General features: G+C 49.0%; 1 protein-coding gene and 1 non-coding gene across 2 annotated transcripts in view; one reads left to right on the top strand and one right to left on the bottom strand.

The window, feature by feature from the left end:
- The window catches only part of CPT1A (carnitine palmitoyltransferase 1A), a 58,378-nt gene that overhangs the window by 27,995 nt on the left and 13,063 nt on the right, over nt 1-17,320 (bottom strand). Inside the window, exons 2-6 of the mRNA XM_043924523.1 lie at nt 12,403-12,556; nt 9,201-9,340; nt 4,367-4,538; nt 1,791-1,892; nt 681-818 (exon numbers count right to left, since the gene is read on the bottom strand). Of these exons, the coding sequence (XP_043780458.1) occupies nt 681-818; nt 1,791-1,892; nt 4,367-4,538; nt 9,201-9,340; nt 12,403-12,543 (693 nt within the window). The 5' untranslated portion in view covers nt 12,544-12,556. The remainder of the gene's footprint in view (nt 1-680; nt 819-1,790; nt 1,893-4,366; nt 4,539-9,200; nt 9,341-12,402; nt 12,557-17,320) is intronic.
- On the top strand, nt 5,146-5,252 carry LOC122677589. Its single transcript, XR_006335846.1, has one exon. It is a non-coding gene; the product is annotated as a U6 spliceosomal RNA (small nuclear RNA).

Here is a 17,320-nt window from a genome sequence, read left to right as displayed (position 1 = left end):
CCACCCTGGACTCTGACTGCCCTCTCTGGTCGGGACTCGCCCCAAGGCCACGCCCCTGGTGTGCCCCACCCACCAGCTCTGTCTGGATCACACTTTCTCTTCCACCCTCTTGTTCTTTAGTCACCAAGTCGTGTCCGACTCTTTGTGACCCCATGGTCTACAACCCTCCAGGCTTCCCTGTCCTCCACTATCTCCTAAAGCTTGCTCAAACTCACGTCCATTGAGTCGGTGATGCCATCCAACCATCTCATACTCTGTCACCCACCCCCTTCTCCTCCTGCCCTCAATCTTGCCCAAAATCAGTCTTTTCCAATGAATCAGCTCTTTGCATCAAGGTGCCAAAGTATTAGAGCGTCAGCTTCAGCATCAGTCCTTCCAATGAATATTCAGGGCTGACTTCCTTTAGGATTGAGTGGCTTGATCTCCGTGCTGTCCAGGGGACCCTCAAGAGTCTTCTCCAGCACCACAATTCGAAAGCATCAATTTTTTGGCGCTTAGCCTTCTTTATGGTCTGAGTCTTCCACACTAGCTGTTCCTCAAACCTCAACTCCTCTGCCTGTTTCATCCACCACTTGTGTCTCCTTCCACTCGCCATACGTAGGGAAGCTCAACTGGCTCAGGAACAAATTATATTCCTACACAGAATTCCACCAAGAAAAACAGCATGTTTGTATACTCACATAATTGGTAGCCCACCAGGATTTTAGCTTCAAATACCACTGCAATCTCGGTCCCAGATTGACAGCAAAATCTTGTGCCAGAGCCGTCATCCGCGTAAACTCTCCTTCCTTCATGAGAGGCTTCACAGATTCCAAGTACTGGGGTTAAAGGAAAAAACATAAGCCCAGCTAAAATAGAAGGTTTCTTTCCTTATGCCTTAGAAAAAGGCTAGTCTTCACTCAAGTTAGCTAACTTCAATACTAAAGGATGTTTTACATCAGGGATAACTCAACAATTAAACTTTTGGGGGGACATCGCCAGCGGTCCAGTGGCTAAGGTTCTGAGTTCCCAGTGTCAGGGGCCTGGGTTCGACCCCTCGTCAGGGAACTAGGTCTCACCTACTGCAACTAAGAGTGAGCATGCTACAACTATAAGACCCCACAGGCTGTAATTAAGACCTGGAGCAGCCAAATTAATTAATTAACTATATTTTAAAAAGACAAACTTTTTTGTCCTTTTACTGGCATGCACGCTCCTCAGATCTTGAATCAGCACAAAATCACCAAAGTGGACTCTAGACTGACAAGATCAAGATTCGGTCAACAATGAGCTTGTAATGTGTGGGGTTTTTCTCCATCATCTGATCCTTCGTAAGAGCTTTGTTCTCACCTAGGCTATGAAGGTGCCAATGAGATGGGTCGGGGGGGGGGGGGGTGGGGGCTCTGAGAGCCTAGGGTGGGACTAAAGGCTGGTGCTTAGGACCCCAGGACGGGAAGGAGGAGCCGGAAAAATGACAGGGACGGGGAATGTCATACCACCAAGCTGAGGCCAGGCCACCAGTTGAGAATTTTCAGGGCCCCCACTTTGATTCGCTCTGGTCCTTGCAGGTAGGAGGAGGCAGGTAGCAGTTCATGGACCTTAACAGCATCGACAGTGTATTTTTTGGCTGCACCAGGGGGCATGAGGGATCTTAGTTCCCCGAGCAGGGATAGAATCCAAACCCCTTGCTGTGGAAACTCAGAGTCTTAACCACGGGACCACCAGGGAAGTCTCATCAAGTCATAAGCCTTGATCGCAAAGATGCCGGTGTTCAGGGCAGGTGTTCCGGAGGGAGCGTGAAGCTGACCTACCCTGTTGACGGTGTCCTGGACAGCTGGGACGGGCAGGCGAGGCAGAGACGTCTGGAAGCTGTACAACATGGGCTTTCGGCCTGAGAAGATCTTGACCATAAACTAAAAAAAAAGAAAAAAGGTATGTTCTGAAAGACGAGATTGTGTCAAAGACCCAAAACCAGTTTTTCAGGGTACATGACTTGCCAACTGGTGACTGATTCTCCACTGCAGTTCATCTCCTCCAGTCCATTTTTTTGCCCCAACCCTCGCAGGCCTCAGCAAACAGCAAACCCCAAATAAAACCCAGGGTGAATGAAGCTCTGTGTCTGAGATAGTCCTGCCCTGTCCAGGAGGTGCCTTTCCCTGGGTACCCTGACACGGGGTCTGATTGCACTTCTGCACAAGGGGATTAAGTTCCATGTGCCTACTTCTGCAAGGCCCTCGGTTTCCAGATTGGCACCGGGGGCTGGGTGAGGGGCCTGGACCCAGAAGCAAGCTCAGGAGAGGCAACGGGACCCTCTGGTCATTGACAAGTCTGGTGAAGGGCACACACTTGCCCCTGCTTAAGTCTGGAATGATCTAAACATGGTCTAGCAATTGGTCACCTCATGCTGACCTGACTTCAGAGAATTTCTGGGGCAGGGGAGGCGGGGTGCTGTGATTCTTGATGCTGAAGAGCAGGTGGGATTCAACTGGACACCAGCTATGATGGTCACCCTGGGGCAGGTCATTTCTCTTGCTTAATAAAGTGTGGATACCACCTCACAATCTCTCCTGGGAGTTAAATTCTATTTCTCTGGAAATCAGAAATCGTACATGCAAGCAACAGCAGGAAGTCTGGGAAAGAGGAACGGTGCGGTGTGGTGGGCTCCGGCATGGGGATGCCCACCCCTTTCAGGAGCCCCAGGGGGTGGCAGTCAGCCACAGGTAGAGGTATCACTGGGTGAGATAAGGACAAATATCCATGCACACGGCAGGTCAGTGACTGCTGGACTAAGGACCAAGGTGAGCTGGTGAAACGTACCAGAAGCTAAGGGCGAGTCAGGGTGTCCTGGTCTCAGCTAGGGAAACCATTTACTGCCCGAGTTAGTCAGAAAGGCTACGAAGAAGTAGATGGAAGGTACTTGTGTTTGACGGGTGCCCTAGATGACAAACCCAGCAGACATCAACATCAGATATTCAGGATACACTAATTAAAGGAGACGAGTCCCCAGCCCAAGCTCATGAGTCACAGTGGGTCAGACTTCTCTGGCAATTACAGGGCGACGCTCAAGTACCAAGGGGACTGTATAGCACAGGGAACTCTAAGCAATACTCTGTAGTGACCTATTTGGGAACAGAACCTAAAAAAAGAGTGGATATATGGATACACACAGGCTTTCCAGGTGGCTCAGTGGGTAAAGAATACACCTGCAATGCAGGAGATGCAGGTTCAATCCCTGGGTTGGGAGGATCTTCTGGAGGAGGAAATGGCAACCCACTCTAGTAACTACTCTTGTCTGGAGAATCCCATGGACAGAGGAGCCTGGTGGGCTATGGTCCATAGGGTTGCAAGGAGTCGGACATGACTGAAATGACTGAGCCCACACACACACACGTGTATGCATAACTGATTCACTCTGCTATATACCTGAAACTAACACAACAGTGTAAATCAACTAGACTTCAATAAAAATTAATTTTAAAAAATTCACCAAGGGGAAAAGGCCCAGTGAGGACCCTTCTTGCAGAAGAGAAAGTCTCCCACACCAGACACCAGGCTGAGTGGGTGAACAAGACTCAGAAGGACATATCCTGGGTGGTCTCAGGGGTCCGTGGAACCACAGAAGCAGCAAGGAGGGAGGGGGGCTGCCAGGCCGGGGGACACAGGGTGGGGGTTGTAAATCAAGTTGACTTACACTTCTGCGTTAGTTTCAGGAGTTCGGCATAGTGAATCAGTCACCCATATATATGTGTGGGTGTGTCCCTTAAAAGGGACAAGGTTTCAGTTACAGGACATAACTATGTTTTGTTTGGTTGGGGGTTTTTTGCTTTTCTTTTTCTGTTTTCCTTTTCGGGCCATACCACTGGGCATGTGGAGTCTCAGTTCCTTGACCAGGGATGGAGCCCACAGCCCCTGCAGTGGAAGTGTGGAGTCTCAACCACTGGACTGTCCAGGGAACTCGGGAAAAAAGTATGTGCTGGACACTGAGACTGGAACAAACAGTCCTTCGTCAGACCTAACACATTTGCTGAGAGGGTGAAGCTTAGGTTAAATGCTCTTACATTCAAAGGCAAAAGGCATGGGTGGGGCCCAGGGTTCAAGGAGGGCGGGGTGGATATATTAGCGACTTTGGTAGAGATGAGGGTTTCACAAGTGTATATTTATCTCCAAACACATCAAGCGGTGAAACACCCACGGCTGTGACTATGTTAGGCAGTTTTAGAATCATCTACCAAGGAGCTCCCCGGCAGTTCAGCGGTTAAGACGTGGGTTTTTCACTGCCATGGACTCAGGTTTGACCCCTGGTTGGGAACTAAGGTCCTACAAGCCTCGAGGCGCGGCAGAAAGAAACAGAACCCCCCCCACCAGCTGCGTGCCGGGGCAGCATTACCATCCAGATCTTGGTGGTGCGGCTCAGCCTGCCGTGCCGGCTGAACATCCAGCCGTGGTAGGACAGCAGCACTTTCAGGGAGTAACGCATGGTGACGATGAGGGCCACCCACAGGCCCGTGCCGAAGATGACGCCGCTCACCACCTTCTTGGTCTGGCTGGACATGCAGCCACTGCCGAGACAAGACCAGACAAGCCACGGGTTCGTCAGCGAAGAAGCCACGGACCCCAGGCCTGATCAGAGAGAGGGGGCCACCTGTGTTAACCTGATTCTCCCAAGACTCAGCCATCTTTCTTCTGGATGTGAGATGAATCAGCCCCATCTGCTTTGCTGGTCCTCGAAACAAACCCAGGCTAACGGGCATAATCAGGGAAAACAGACAGCTTCCTCCAGGTCCAAGTAGGATGAGGAAGTCAGGGGTGAGGCACTGGCTCGCCCATGATGGGAGCTACGCCCCAGACTGATGACTGACCTGCGTTCTCCTCGGCTGGGAGCTGGCTGCAATTCTGCGCCTTCCATTCCTGCTACTCAAGATGTTTTTCCCTTAAACATACCTTTGCATTTCATCATGACTCATAAGAAATGCAGGTCACTTGACAAAACTATTACTTCAACTATTTATATCAAAAGAGCTTGTTTTTGATCTGGGCAGGAACATTTATCATGAACACAGGTAGAAACTGATGCTGTAAAATGATCACTCAAAAACTTAGAAAATATTTTTATTTGCTAGGGAAAGTGATGTAGATAGGGAAGTGATCTGATGAGGATGGGACTTAGTGCTCGCTTCGGCAGCACATATACTAAAACTGGAACGATACAGAGAAGATTAGCACGGCCCCTGCGCAAGGATGACACGCAAATTCGTGAAGTGTTCCATATTTTTAAGTTTGATCATTTGGTAAAAAAAAAAAAAAATGGGACTTAAAAAATGAGAAGAAATTCAGCCACTCATACACCTTTGTGGGCTGTAGTTTTAGTTGTTTTGAAAAACCACAAAATATTCACAAAATAAAAATAACTTAAATAACAAGTGTTGGTGAGGATGTGGAGAAAAAAGGCAACATTTATGCACTGTTGGTGGGAATGTAAACTGATGCAGTCACTATGGAAAACAATATGGAGATTCCTCAAAGAAATTAAAAATAGAACTACCATATGATCCAACAATTTCACTTCTGAGTATTTATCTGAAGGAAATGAAATCACTCCGTGTTCACTACAGCATTATTTACAACAGACCAGACATGGAAACTTAAGTGTCCATGGACAAATGAATGGATAAAGAAGAGATGGTATTAATACGGAGTGATACAATGGAATATTATTCAGCAAAAAAAAGAGAATAAATCCTGCCATTTGTGACAATATGGATGGACCTTAAGGACATTATAGCAAGTGAAATAAGTCAGACAGAGAAAGACAAATACCAGATGATATCACTCACATGTGGAATTTAAAATATGACACAAATGAACTTTTTTTAAATGAAACAGAAACAGACTCACAGACATAGAAAACTAATATATATACACATTCCTGAATCATGGTGCTATACACCAGAAACTAACACAACATTGAATATTAACTATACTTCAATGAAAAAAAAAGTTAAAAAAAGAAAGGCATATACTGTATGGTCTCACATGTGAAATCTAAAAAAATATGTACTTTTAAAATTTGTAACTATATTGGGTGATGGATGTTAACAAAACTTGTGGTAATCATTTTACAGAATATATGTATCAAATCATTATGTTGTACACCTAAGAACTGATGTTTTCAAACTGTGGTGCTGGAGAAGACTCTTGAGGGTTCCTTGGATTGCAAGGAGATCAAAGCAGTCAATCCTAAAGGAAATCAGTCCTGAATATTCATTGGAAGGACTGATGCTGAAGCTGCAATACTTTGGCCACCTGATGCGAAGAGCCGACTCATTAGAAAAGACCCTGATGCTGGGAAAGACTGAAGGCCAGAAGAGAAGGGGGCGGCAGAGAATGAGATGGTTGGATGGCATCACTGACTCAGTAGACATGAGTTTGAGCAAACTCCGGGAAACAGTGAAGGACAGGGAAGCCTGGACATGACTGAGCAACTGAACAGCAACGAGCAATGATGCATTTGGCATTTTCTATACGTACACCTACAGGCACTTCAACTGAAAGCATTAGCAAAAAAAGCTTTCTGTTATACGTTGTGCCCCTTCTAAGGCTGCAGGGGGTGGGCCACCCAGAAGTTGGGGGGAGGCTGCGACTTCAGGGTGTTGGGGATCCTCTCCAGCAAGAATATGCAGAACAGCCCTTGACCCTTGACCCTGGGAGCTGCTGGTCCCTTAACCTGGTCTTTCTAAATCTGGGCCGGGGATGGCCCAGTTTACTGCAATTGGTTTAGAAGGATGAAGAAACAAATCTTATAAAGACTCAGATTAGAAAGGGCTTTAAATAGCCAACGCTTCTAAATATAATCCAGTGTAAAGAAATGACCCGAGGTCCGGAGTAAATTAAAAAGTGTGTTGAACCCAAGCAGGCAGGGATGCAGAGATGAGCTGTCTATGGTGGGGGCGGGCCTGTGGCTCTCCGGAAATAGAGGGCAGAGACATGTGCAGGATGATGAGAGAGAGACGGAGTCCCTGCTCGGGGACCCTGCTGGGACTCCCGGAGTGGGGGGGCAGCCAGGCAGACCAAGGAGTCCGGCAGGTGCGAAGTGCAGGTGTGCGTTCCCCGCGGGGACGGGTTTGTACCCAGGGCCTCGCAGACGCTGATAAAGGCGTGAGCCAGGGTTCCGAGGCAGCTGGGGGCTGTGGGTGACTCAGCGCATCGCACTGGCTGCCAAGCATCCCAGGGCCTGGTGAACAGGAGCAGCTGTTGGCAGCGAGGGGCACCAGCCCAGACAAGGGAAGATTCAGACCTTTCCGTGAAAAGTGCTTAATCCTTTCTTTACTGTCATCAGAATCAAACTCGGCCCTGAGCCGTGAGCTTTCTTTTATGTCACATTTTGCCACTTTATTTCCCTGTCCTTTTCTGAAGGCAATATTGAAATCCAAACAACTGACTTAGTAAAGGGCCCAGAAATTCATCTGTTTATCTTGGGCCCAACCCCAACATTGCAGCTACTGCCCAGAGACCCGGTGGATGCACCTGGGTTACAATCCGTCCCCCACCTTCCTCACAACTCCTGACCCCAAAAGCAAAGCTCAGGAATCCCTTCATGGTCCAGTGGTTAACACTCTGCCCTTCCACCACAGAGGGTGCAGGTTTGATCCCTGATCAGGGAACTAAGATCCCACCTGCTCCGAGGCACGGTCAAAAAAAAAAAAAAAAAAAAAAAAGAAGAAAATTTTTAAAAACTAAAAACAAAAAGCAAAGCCCAAACATGGGACGAGGACTTGGGGATTATCATTTCTCTAGTCACAGACCTAAAATGTTCACCAATGTAAACAAGCAACACACAAACAGGATCAAAGGTCTGGCTTGGGACAAGCCACAGCCAAGGTGGAGTCCTTTTCAACCAGAAAACAGAAACAGGTGTCCCAGGGGAATTCTCTTGCGGTCCAGTGCTTAGGACTCAGCACTCCACTGCTGAGGGCCTCGGTTCTGTCCCTGGTCGGGGAACTAAGATCCCACAAGCCTTATGGCATGGCCCAAAGAATAAAAAGGTGTCTTTCAGAGCTGCAATCACAAAGAGTGTAATGGAGGGGGGTGGGGTAGGCTTAGCCCCATGTGGATCCCATCACTGGGTCCCTCAAATGCCAGTGATGTAGAGGTGCTGTTCCTGCCTCTGTTTGGCAGGAAGGTTCTCTGTGGGGAGGCTCAGGGCCTGCTGGAGGGAGCACGGGGGTCTGAGGCACGCAGAGCTGGGTCTGGAGCCCAACCTCCCCATTTCCTCTCCGTGACTCTGGGCAGGAATCCACGTCTTTTTTTCCTCACTATTTATTTGTGAATTTATTTGGCTGCACCAGGTCTTGGTTGTGACATGCGGGATCTAATTCCCTGACCGGGGATTGAACCTGGGCCCCCTGCATTGAGTCTTAGCCGCTGGACCCACAGGGAAGTCCCAGGAAGCCGCAAGTTTGAGCATTTCCCCACTTTACATCAGAGATCCCAGTGAGAGAGGTCACGGCAGCGCAGGGGCCACCGGGCAGGAGATGATCATGGGAGCCAGGGTCACCCCCAGGACCGGAGGGAAGAAAGGACATCAGGGGGGCTCCACAGAGACCCTCGCGGGCACGGCCAGCATTCCCGCACGAGACCCCAGGCGCCGCACACCTGGAAGGAAAAGTATCACCCAAAGGCTTCTCCAGGCCAAATCTCACGATATTTAAAAAAAAAAAAAAAGCCTATTTTCAAGCTCTTAGAAAACTACAGTCACTAGGATAGAGTGATGAGAGTCCCTCCCCAGATTCTAAGTCACTCAGACAAGGAGTCGAGCGGCTGAAGTCTCTCCAGAACCCTCCATAGCAGTCAGCTCTCGGAGTCCCAGAACTCCAGGATGGCCCCCCGTACAAGGAAGACAGCATGTCTGGAACCAGTGCCTGGGACAAAATTTGTTCTGAGGACCCCTGGCCAGGCTAAGTGGACTGGCAGGCACCCCAGGGCAGAGGCTGCTCTTCACACACCTGGGATTCTGAGAAAGAGTGACAAGGGACCCCAAACTCCCCAGGGGACCTTCATACTAGGCCAGGACATGGGGAGAAAGCTGTCATGAGAATCGTAGCAAAAGCCTCAAAGAGAATATCCAGAACAGACCGTCATGACGTTTGAAAAGACGGAAAAATGGCAGCAACAAAAAAGAGAGTCACTCCCTAGACCCTTTGAGATCTGAGAGGCTTACTCACGTCGTGTCCAGGGTCCGATTGATCTTAGCGATTATTCCCAAAGAAGGGTCGATCTTGGCATACATTGTCGACATCACGCCCACAACCACGATGAGCCAACTGGAGGGACTCGCCGGGTACACGCCAGTGATGATGCCATTCTGGAAACAGACACAAGCGCCATGAGCCGTGCCCCTCCTGCTGGCGGGGGGGGGGGGGTGTGAGCTGGCAGGCGGTGGAGAGGGTGGGGGATGCACACACGGATGGCTAAACAACCACGCTGTCGCTACTGGCGACGCTTCCCAGGGCCTCCAGGCTCAGCGGCTCAACTTCTGCCCAGCTCCTTCCCTTCCTCTATTTCTGGGCCAAAACTCTCCCTGAAACAGTCTCCCTGAAGAGCAACCCCAGGACGTTAGAATCACCTGAAGCAAAGTGTTAGTCACTTGGTTGTGTCTGACTCTGTGACCCCATGGACTGTAGCCCACCAACCTCCTCTGTCCATGGAATTCTCCTGGCAAGAATATTGGAGCGGTGGCCATTCCCTTTGCCAGGGGAGTCTCCTGACCCAGGGATCAAACCTGGGTCTCCTACTGTGGCAGGCAGAGTCTTTACCACTGAGCTACCGGGGAAGCACGTGAGTCAAAACCTTCTCGAAAATCGTCTCCCTGGAGAACGATTCCAGGACATGAGCATCACTCTAGGTTGGAAGCTTTAAGTTAACATACCCATTCCTTAGCTCCCCTGAGACTGACTCAGGACACTGCCCACCATGACATCCTCTCCCCAACCTGCTGCATCCAGGATGCCCCGAGACCCTCACTCTCAGATCAGCCCTCTTGCTGCTCCTGAATCAGACACTGCTTAACCCGAGGTATTAATATCTTACAAGACCTCACTCCATGGCCAGAATCTCCCAAAAGATGCTTCAGCCAAAGCCCTGCAACAGCCCCTTAAAAAAAAACAATGTAGCCGGGGAGAAGGGGTAGGAAGAAATAAGACCTCAAAATGCAAAATGTTGACAGTTGTGGAAATGAGCAATGTGACTTTATTACAGCGGTGTGCCTTTATTATTTACTTTTGTGTATGTTTCAAGACTTCCAATTAAAAAAAAATCATACCGAAGTCATGTTAATAAGAGATTGGTTTGACCAAGACAACGGATTAAAAACATTCTCAGATCTTTACTGAATTTTCTTAGGAGAGACTACCATGTTATTCCCATTATTGAGAGGTATGAAAGATTTTAAACAAAGCGGTTGGGGGTGAGGGGCAGGGGCAGGGAGGGGTTCCTTCTGGTGTTCTCTGAAGTTCTCTGAAATGTTCTTATAAAATAAAGACACATTAAATGGTAATGGGGGAAAGCAGTTTCTAGATAAATGGTCTCCACTCCCCACACTCCCCACCCTGCAGCAGCTCTGCCAGCCTTGCCCCCCGCCCCCCACCCCTGCCCCTAGGTCCCCAAGGAAACCACGTGGTTAGGAAGGTACAAGCAGCTCCCAGGGTCAGGGGCGCAGAGGGCATGTCTCCCTGCAGGTGGCGCCCTCCTTCACTTTGAAAGGGTCACAGCAGCTGGGGCCTCAGGCAAAAGACTGTACCTGATGCCAAGAACTGACTCATTGGAAAAGACCCTGATGCTGGGAAAGACTGAAGGCGGGAGGAGAAGGGGATGACAGAGGATGAGATGGTTGGATGGCATCACCGACTCAATGGACATGAGTTTGAGCAAGCTCTGGGAGTTGGCGATGGACAGGGAGGCCTGGCCTGCTGCAGTCCATGGGGTCACAAAGAGTCGGACATGATTGGGCGACTGAACTGAACTGAAGTGAACCTGGGCCCCAGGACCCTCCAACAGAGCCAGGGGACACCTGTCCAGCCAGGCCAGGTCTCCCTGGTCCTTGCTCCCACCCACTCCAGTTCGGGGGCCTTTCTCAACAGCCCTCCTCTGAGCTGCCCTCTGAAAGGAAAAGGACTTCAAACCCAGTTTCGTTGGGGAATGGGGAGTAGACACTTTTGATACACTTTCAACTTGTTTGAATTTTTTTAAACATGCATTTGTCCTTCTGTGACTTTCATTTTTTCATTACTGGCAGTGGGAAAAGAGAACCCTGGAGACTTTTCCCAGCACTCTCTCTCCCAACAGCAAAATTGAGGAAGTTTCAAGAGAAGAGTATGTGCATATTCATGACTTCTGTGATTTTTAAAATAAGATGAATTAAAAACAAGGCACATCGGACTTCCCCGGCCATCCAGTGGTTAAGACATCGCCTTCCAATGCAGTAGGTGTGGGTTTCATCCCTGGTCAGGGAATCAAGATCCCTCAGATGCCGCCAGTCAAAAACCCAAAGACATAAAACAGAAGCAATGTTGGAACAAATTATTTCAATAAAGACTTAAGAAAAATGTCACTCTGCTGACCTATATGGGAAAACAATCTTAAAAAGAGTGGATATTTGTATGTGTGTAACTGACTCACTTTGCTATACACTTAAAACAACACAACACTATAAATCAACTATACTCCAGTAAAATTTAAAGAAAACAAGACACATGGTTAAAACAGTGAATAAAGGTCCACTCTTGCCGGTAAACAGAACTGAGAACTTTGCATTTGCTCAGCCACTCAGTTGTGTCACGCCCAACTCTTTGCGACCCCATGGACTGGAGCCTGCCAGCCTCCTCTATCTATGGGATTTTCCAGACAGGAATACTGGAGTGGGTAGCCAATTCCCTTCTCCAGGGGATCTTCCAGACACAGGAAACGAACCCGCATCTCCTGCACGGGCAGGCAGATCCTCTACCACTAAGCCAGCTTGGAAGCCCGCATCTGCATTTACATGCATCTTTTTCAGTGGTGGACCATTTCATTGGTGAGATATCTGTTAAATAATATCTGTTAAATATCTCTGTGGTTTCCTGTGAAGTGTAGAGGGGCCCAGACTCAGAGCTAGAGACATTTATTCTCCTTCTACCCCAAAGGTCACTTACCCTCTCTGAACCCCGATTTCCTTGTCTGCCCAAAGGGTCCCAATTCACCCCGCCTGCCTTACAGAATTTCTCCAGGAATTCAGTGAGTCAATACATATAAAACTGTCTCACAGGCCTTATGGACCAGGAAACATACATAAGGTGCCAATTACCACGGACATACTGAAACTTCAATAGAACCTGGAGTTCTCAAATAGGAAAGCGAATACTGTACGGATTGAAGCAAGGATCTGGAAACCTTGAATCTGATGAACTTCTTCTTCCAGGAATGAAGTCCAGACAGATAGATCTGCCTGAGGGCCTCATGGCTCATTCGGAGGTCGATCCCATCCGGAGTGACTGTGAACTGGAAGGCCACGGCTTGGTGGGCCTCCGCCATGGTCAGTGAGCTCCTGGAAAGACAAGGGTGAACAGAAAGTGGTGAGTGTTGACCAGACATTAGAAAATCCCTTGTTGTTGTCGCTACTTAGTCACTAAGTCCTGTCTGACTCTTGGCGACCCCAAGGACTGTGGCCCGCCCGCCTCCTCTGTCCACAGGATCTCCCAGGCAAGCATACTGGAGAGGGTTGCCATTTCCTCCTATAAGGAATCTTCCCGACTGAGGGATCGAACCGGTCTCTCTTGCGTTGGCAGGCGGGTTCTTTATTGATCAGCCACTGGGGAAGCCCGTATATAGACGTGTGATCCATTCTGAATTTGACCATTTCCTCTTATTTGATAAATTGAATGTTACTCATTAACACACCTGGTTTTAATTGCCCCCTCACCTTCCCCCCTGCTCCAGCGGGATACAGACAAGCCATCGCTGCCTCTGCTTGGAGGCGCTGGGTGGTCAGCAGAGCCCAGGAGCTGGAACCCCTCACCCCCAGGCCCCTGGCCATCCCACCAACCCTGCCTCCAGGCAACAGGAAGCCGGAGCCTCACCTGACCAGAATCCCGAATCCCAGGGCAGTTTAGCAACTTGCCGTGCCAGGGCAAATCCCATCCCTACCCACCAGGCAGCCTGGAGGCTGGCACAGAAAGTCCTCAAACACATCCATAACAGCCTTGATGCTTTATCTCAGGTGGGAACCGGGGTCAACACCACACACCTTGGCTACGCGGTAGCCACTCCACAAACCACTTCAGGTTCCAGAAGACTCCAGGAAAACCCAATGCACAGAACCCTGGGGCGGGGGGGTGGGCCTCCCTCCTGGAGACTTGGGAAATCAGACAGCTGCCACGCTCATCCCCTGCAGGCTTGGCCCTCCCGGCTGGTTTCCAGCCTCTGCCAGGCGAGCGCATTTCGTTTTCTTGCTGTAAATATTTGCCTCCTTTCACCTTCTTCCTTGACCAGCTCCTGACTCACCTCTTCCCTCTCACCCTCCCCGACATCAGCCCCACCCCCCCACCTGCTGAAAGTGCCTGATGGCGCCACCTCCCCCTAAACCCTCTGCCAGCAAGCACACCTGCATACAAAGGAGCTAAAAGTTCACCAGTTAAGTTCCGTCGCTCAGTTGTATCCAATTCTTTGTGACCCCATCGACTGTAGCACACCAGGCTTCCCTGCATTTCACCAACTCCCGGAGCGTCCTCAAACTCAGGTTCATCGAGTCAGTGATGCCAAAGTTTGTAGTAAAGCAGAATAAAACCCCAGAACTGTGAGTGTGTGCATCCCTAGCGCATGCTATTTTTCCTTTTCTCACCATGCAAACCTCTTGGGCACAGACATCAAACCCATCAAAATCAAGGGCAATGCGATTTCAAAGATTTATCGTTGTTCAGTTGCTAAGTTGTGTCCGACTCTTTGCGATCCCATGGACTGCAGCACGCCAGGCTTCCTTCTCCTTCAGTATCTCCCTGGAGTTTGCTCAGATTCATGTCCATTGAGTCAGTGATGCTATCTACCATCTCATCCTCTGACCCTCCCTTCTCCTTCTGCCTTCAATCTTTCCCAGCATCAGGGTCTTTTCCAATTGAGTTGGCTCTTTGCATCAGGTGGCCAAAGTACTGGAGCTTCAACTTCAGCAACAGTCCTTCCATGAATATTCAGGACTGATTTCCTTTAGGATGGACTGGTTGGATCTCCTTGCAGTCCAAGGGACTCTCAAGAGTCTTTTCCAACACCACAGTGCAAAATCATTAATTCTTTGGTGCTCAGCCTTCTTTGTGGTCCAACTCTCACATTGGTACATGACTGGAAAAAACCACAGCTTTGATTATACAGACTTTTCTTGGCAAGTGATGGCTCTGCTTTTTAATACACTGTTTACACTTGTCATAGCTTTTCTTCCAAGGAGCAAGCATCTTTTAATTTCATGGCTGCAGTCACCGTCCGCAGTAATTTTGGAGCCCAAGAAAATGAAATCTGTCACTGTTTCCATTTTCTTCCCATCTATTTACCATGAAGTGATGGGACTGAATGCCATGATCTTAGTTTTCTGAATGTTGAGTTTTAAGCCAGCTTTTTCACTCTTCTCTTTCATCAAGAGGCTCTTCAGTTTCTTTTCACTTTCTGCTATTAGGCTGGTGTCATCTACATATCTGAGGTTATTGATATTTCTCCCGAAATCTTGATTCCAGCTTGTGCTTCATCCAGCCTGGCATTTAGAATGAGTTATTCTGCACAGAAGTTAAATAAGCAGACAACATACAGCCTTGTCATACTCCTTTCCAATTCTGAACCAGTTTCTTGTTCCGTGTCTGGTTCTAACTGATGTTTCTTGGCCTACAAAGAAGTTTCTCAGGAGGCAGGTAAGGTGGTCTGGGATTCCCATCTCTTTAAGAATTTTCCACAGTTTGTTGTGATCCACACAGTCAAAGGCTTTAGTGTAGTCCATGAAGCAGAAGTAGATGTTTTTCTGGAATTCCCTTGCTTTTTCTTCAGGAAATCAGAACAAGTGATCCCGGCTGTCACTCACTTGTCTGTTCAACAAGTGTGTGTTGACTGCCTCCTACGTGTCAGCCAGCTGTGGAGAGGATGGAGATGCTGGCAGGAAGGGTCACCTCGCAGCTCAGATGGGGGGCAGGAAGAAGCGGGAGTGACAGAGAGGACCCCTCAAGTGACATTGAAGCCCAGAGGAAGGATCGGACAGAAGGCAAGATTTTCAGGATCGAAGGCAGACCTGTGAAAGGGCTGGAGATGCAGGCTGGCTGGGATCAGGGCAGGGCTGAATTCAGACAGGAAGGCCCAGAGGCAGCCAGGTTTCACGATTTGGGTGATGGAAAAGTATCAAGGGCCATGATTTGGGGTGTCAGTTCCTGTGTCTGTTCCAAAGAAGACACGGGTATATATGCCAAGTTGCTCAGTCATGTCTGACTCTTTGCGATCCCGTGGACTGTAGCCCGCCAGGCTTGTCTGTCCATCACCAATTCTGGCAAGAATACCAGAGTGGGTTGCTGAGCCCTCCTCCAGGGGATCTTCCCAACCCAGGGACCAAACCCAGGGTCTGTTAACGTCTACCCGCATTGGCAAGCGGGGGTCTTCACCACTAGTGCCACCTGGGAAGCCCAAAGAAGACCACTCTGGCTGCTATATGGAGAGCAGGGGGACTGGGAGGGGCAGTGAAACCAGTAAGAAGCTGGGGCAGGTTTCCAAGGAGAGCATGGCTCACAGTGGGAAGGGGGGTAGGACCCCCTGCAGACAGGTCTCAGAGGCACCCTGGGGCTGGGGCCTGGACTGTGTGGGCTCCACCAACCTCCCCAACACAGAAGAGCCACAGAGCAGGATGGGCGAGGCGGGGACTCGGAGTGGAGCATTCACCCCGGGGGCAGTGGACGGGGGGCACCCAGGTGGGGACGTCAGGGCCGAGGGAGAGGCTGGGATGGGCAGCTGAGAGCTCTGCCTGGACGATCTTGAAAGAAAAGAGCAAGTCAGTAAAACTGCATCCACACATGTAACCTTAGCCTGGTGCCACCTGCCTAGCATTCAAGGATATTTACACGTGGGAATTTCCTGGCAGTCCAGGAATTTCCTGGCAGCTTTCACTGCCGAGGGTTCAATACCTGGTTGGAGAACTAAGATCCCACAAGCCACATGGCACATCCCACAAAACATGACCCTTTGCACACTGTTTACCTGGCATGGAGCAAACGTCCACAGCCCGGCCAATTTTGAAGACATAAGTCCCATTTTTGAAAGCACCAAGATCTCTAAGCAAAAGCTTGCTACAAGCCAGTTTAAACCATCCAAGAGGGCACTCCAACCAACAGCTCGAATCCATTTCTCAAAAAGCTACCCAAGGGGGCTCGAAGATGCTTCCAGAGCCTGAAGGTTGACTCAGCCCGTCCCCCCATCAAAGCCTTGGGGTGAACACAAGTCTTACAAGAGATAAGAATTCTACATGGCATGCATCACAGCAAATACAATCGTGGCTACCCTGTCAATGATTTATTGGAGCTCTCAAGGGCTTTACACAGAGCAAGAAGGGATTATTAAAGGCAGTAAGTCAAATACAGTGTCTAGTGTTTATAGTCAATTCTCCCCAAAGGTGTGCCCACTGTTTGTTCGTGGACCTAACCCCTGCTAGACAGGGGCAGACTGACTGTATTTGCAGCCTCGTTTTCTGAAGTCAGTGGCCTTAGCAGAACTCTCTGAAAACAGATACCTAATAAGGACCTACTGGGGGCTTCCCTGGTGGTCCAGTAGCTACGACTCCACACTCCCAATACTGGTGGCCCAGGTTCCAGGTACTGCAACTAAGAGTTCACATGATGGCAATTAAGACCCAGTGCAGCCAAATAAATAGATGAATCAAAATAATTAAAAAAAAAAGACCTACTGTATAGTAAAGGGAACTCTACTCAATACTCTGTTATTATGGCTTATATGGGAAAAGACCCTAAAAAAAGTGGACATATATATGTGTATAACTGATTCTGCTGTACACCTGAAACTAACATTGTGAATCAACTATACTCCAATAAAAATTATTAAAAAGACAAAACAAAACAAAACTCGCTGAATTTAACTAGAGAGTTGCTTGGTTCAGGCTAAAAACTAACTGTGTGTCTTACGTGCCAAGCAGGAATTAGCGAATCAGATGTCAAGGACTTCAGACGTTCCCTCTGCAAATCTAACGAGTGAAAAATCCATCCTGGATCCAGGCATTCACAGCCTTGAAGTTGGAGACATTTAGAATTGTAAATACTGCCCCCTGCAGCGGTGAGGGCAATGC

The sequence above is a fragment of the Cervus elaphus genome, chromosome 2 (assembly GCF_910594005.1).
Source record: "Cervus elaphus chromosome 2, mCerEla1.1, whole genome shotgun sequence".
NCBI lineage: Eukaryota > Metazoa > Chordata > Mammalia > Artiodactyla > Cervidae > Cervus > Cervus elaphus.
This window is presented reverse-complemented; position numbering and strand designations above follow the sequence as displayed.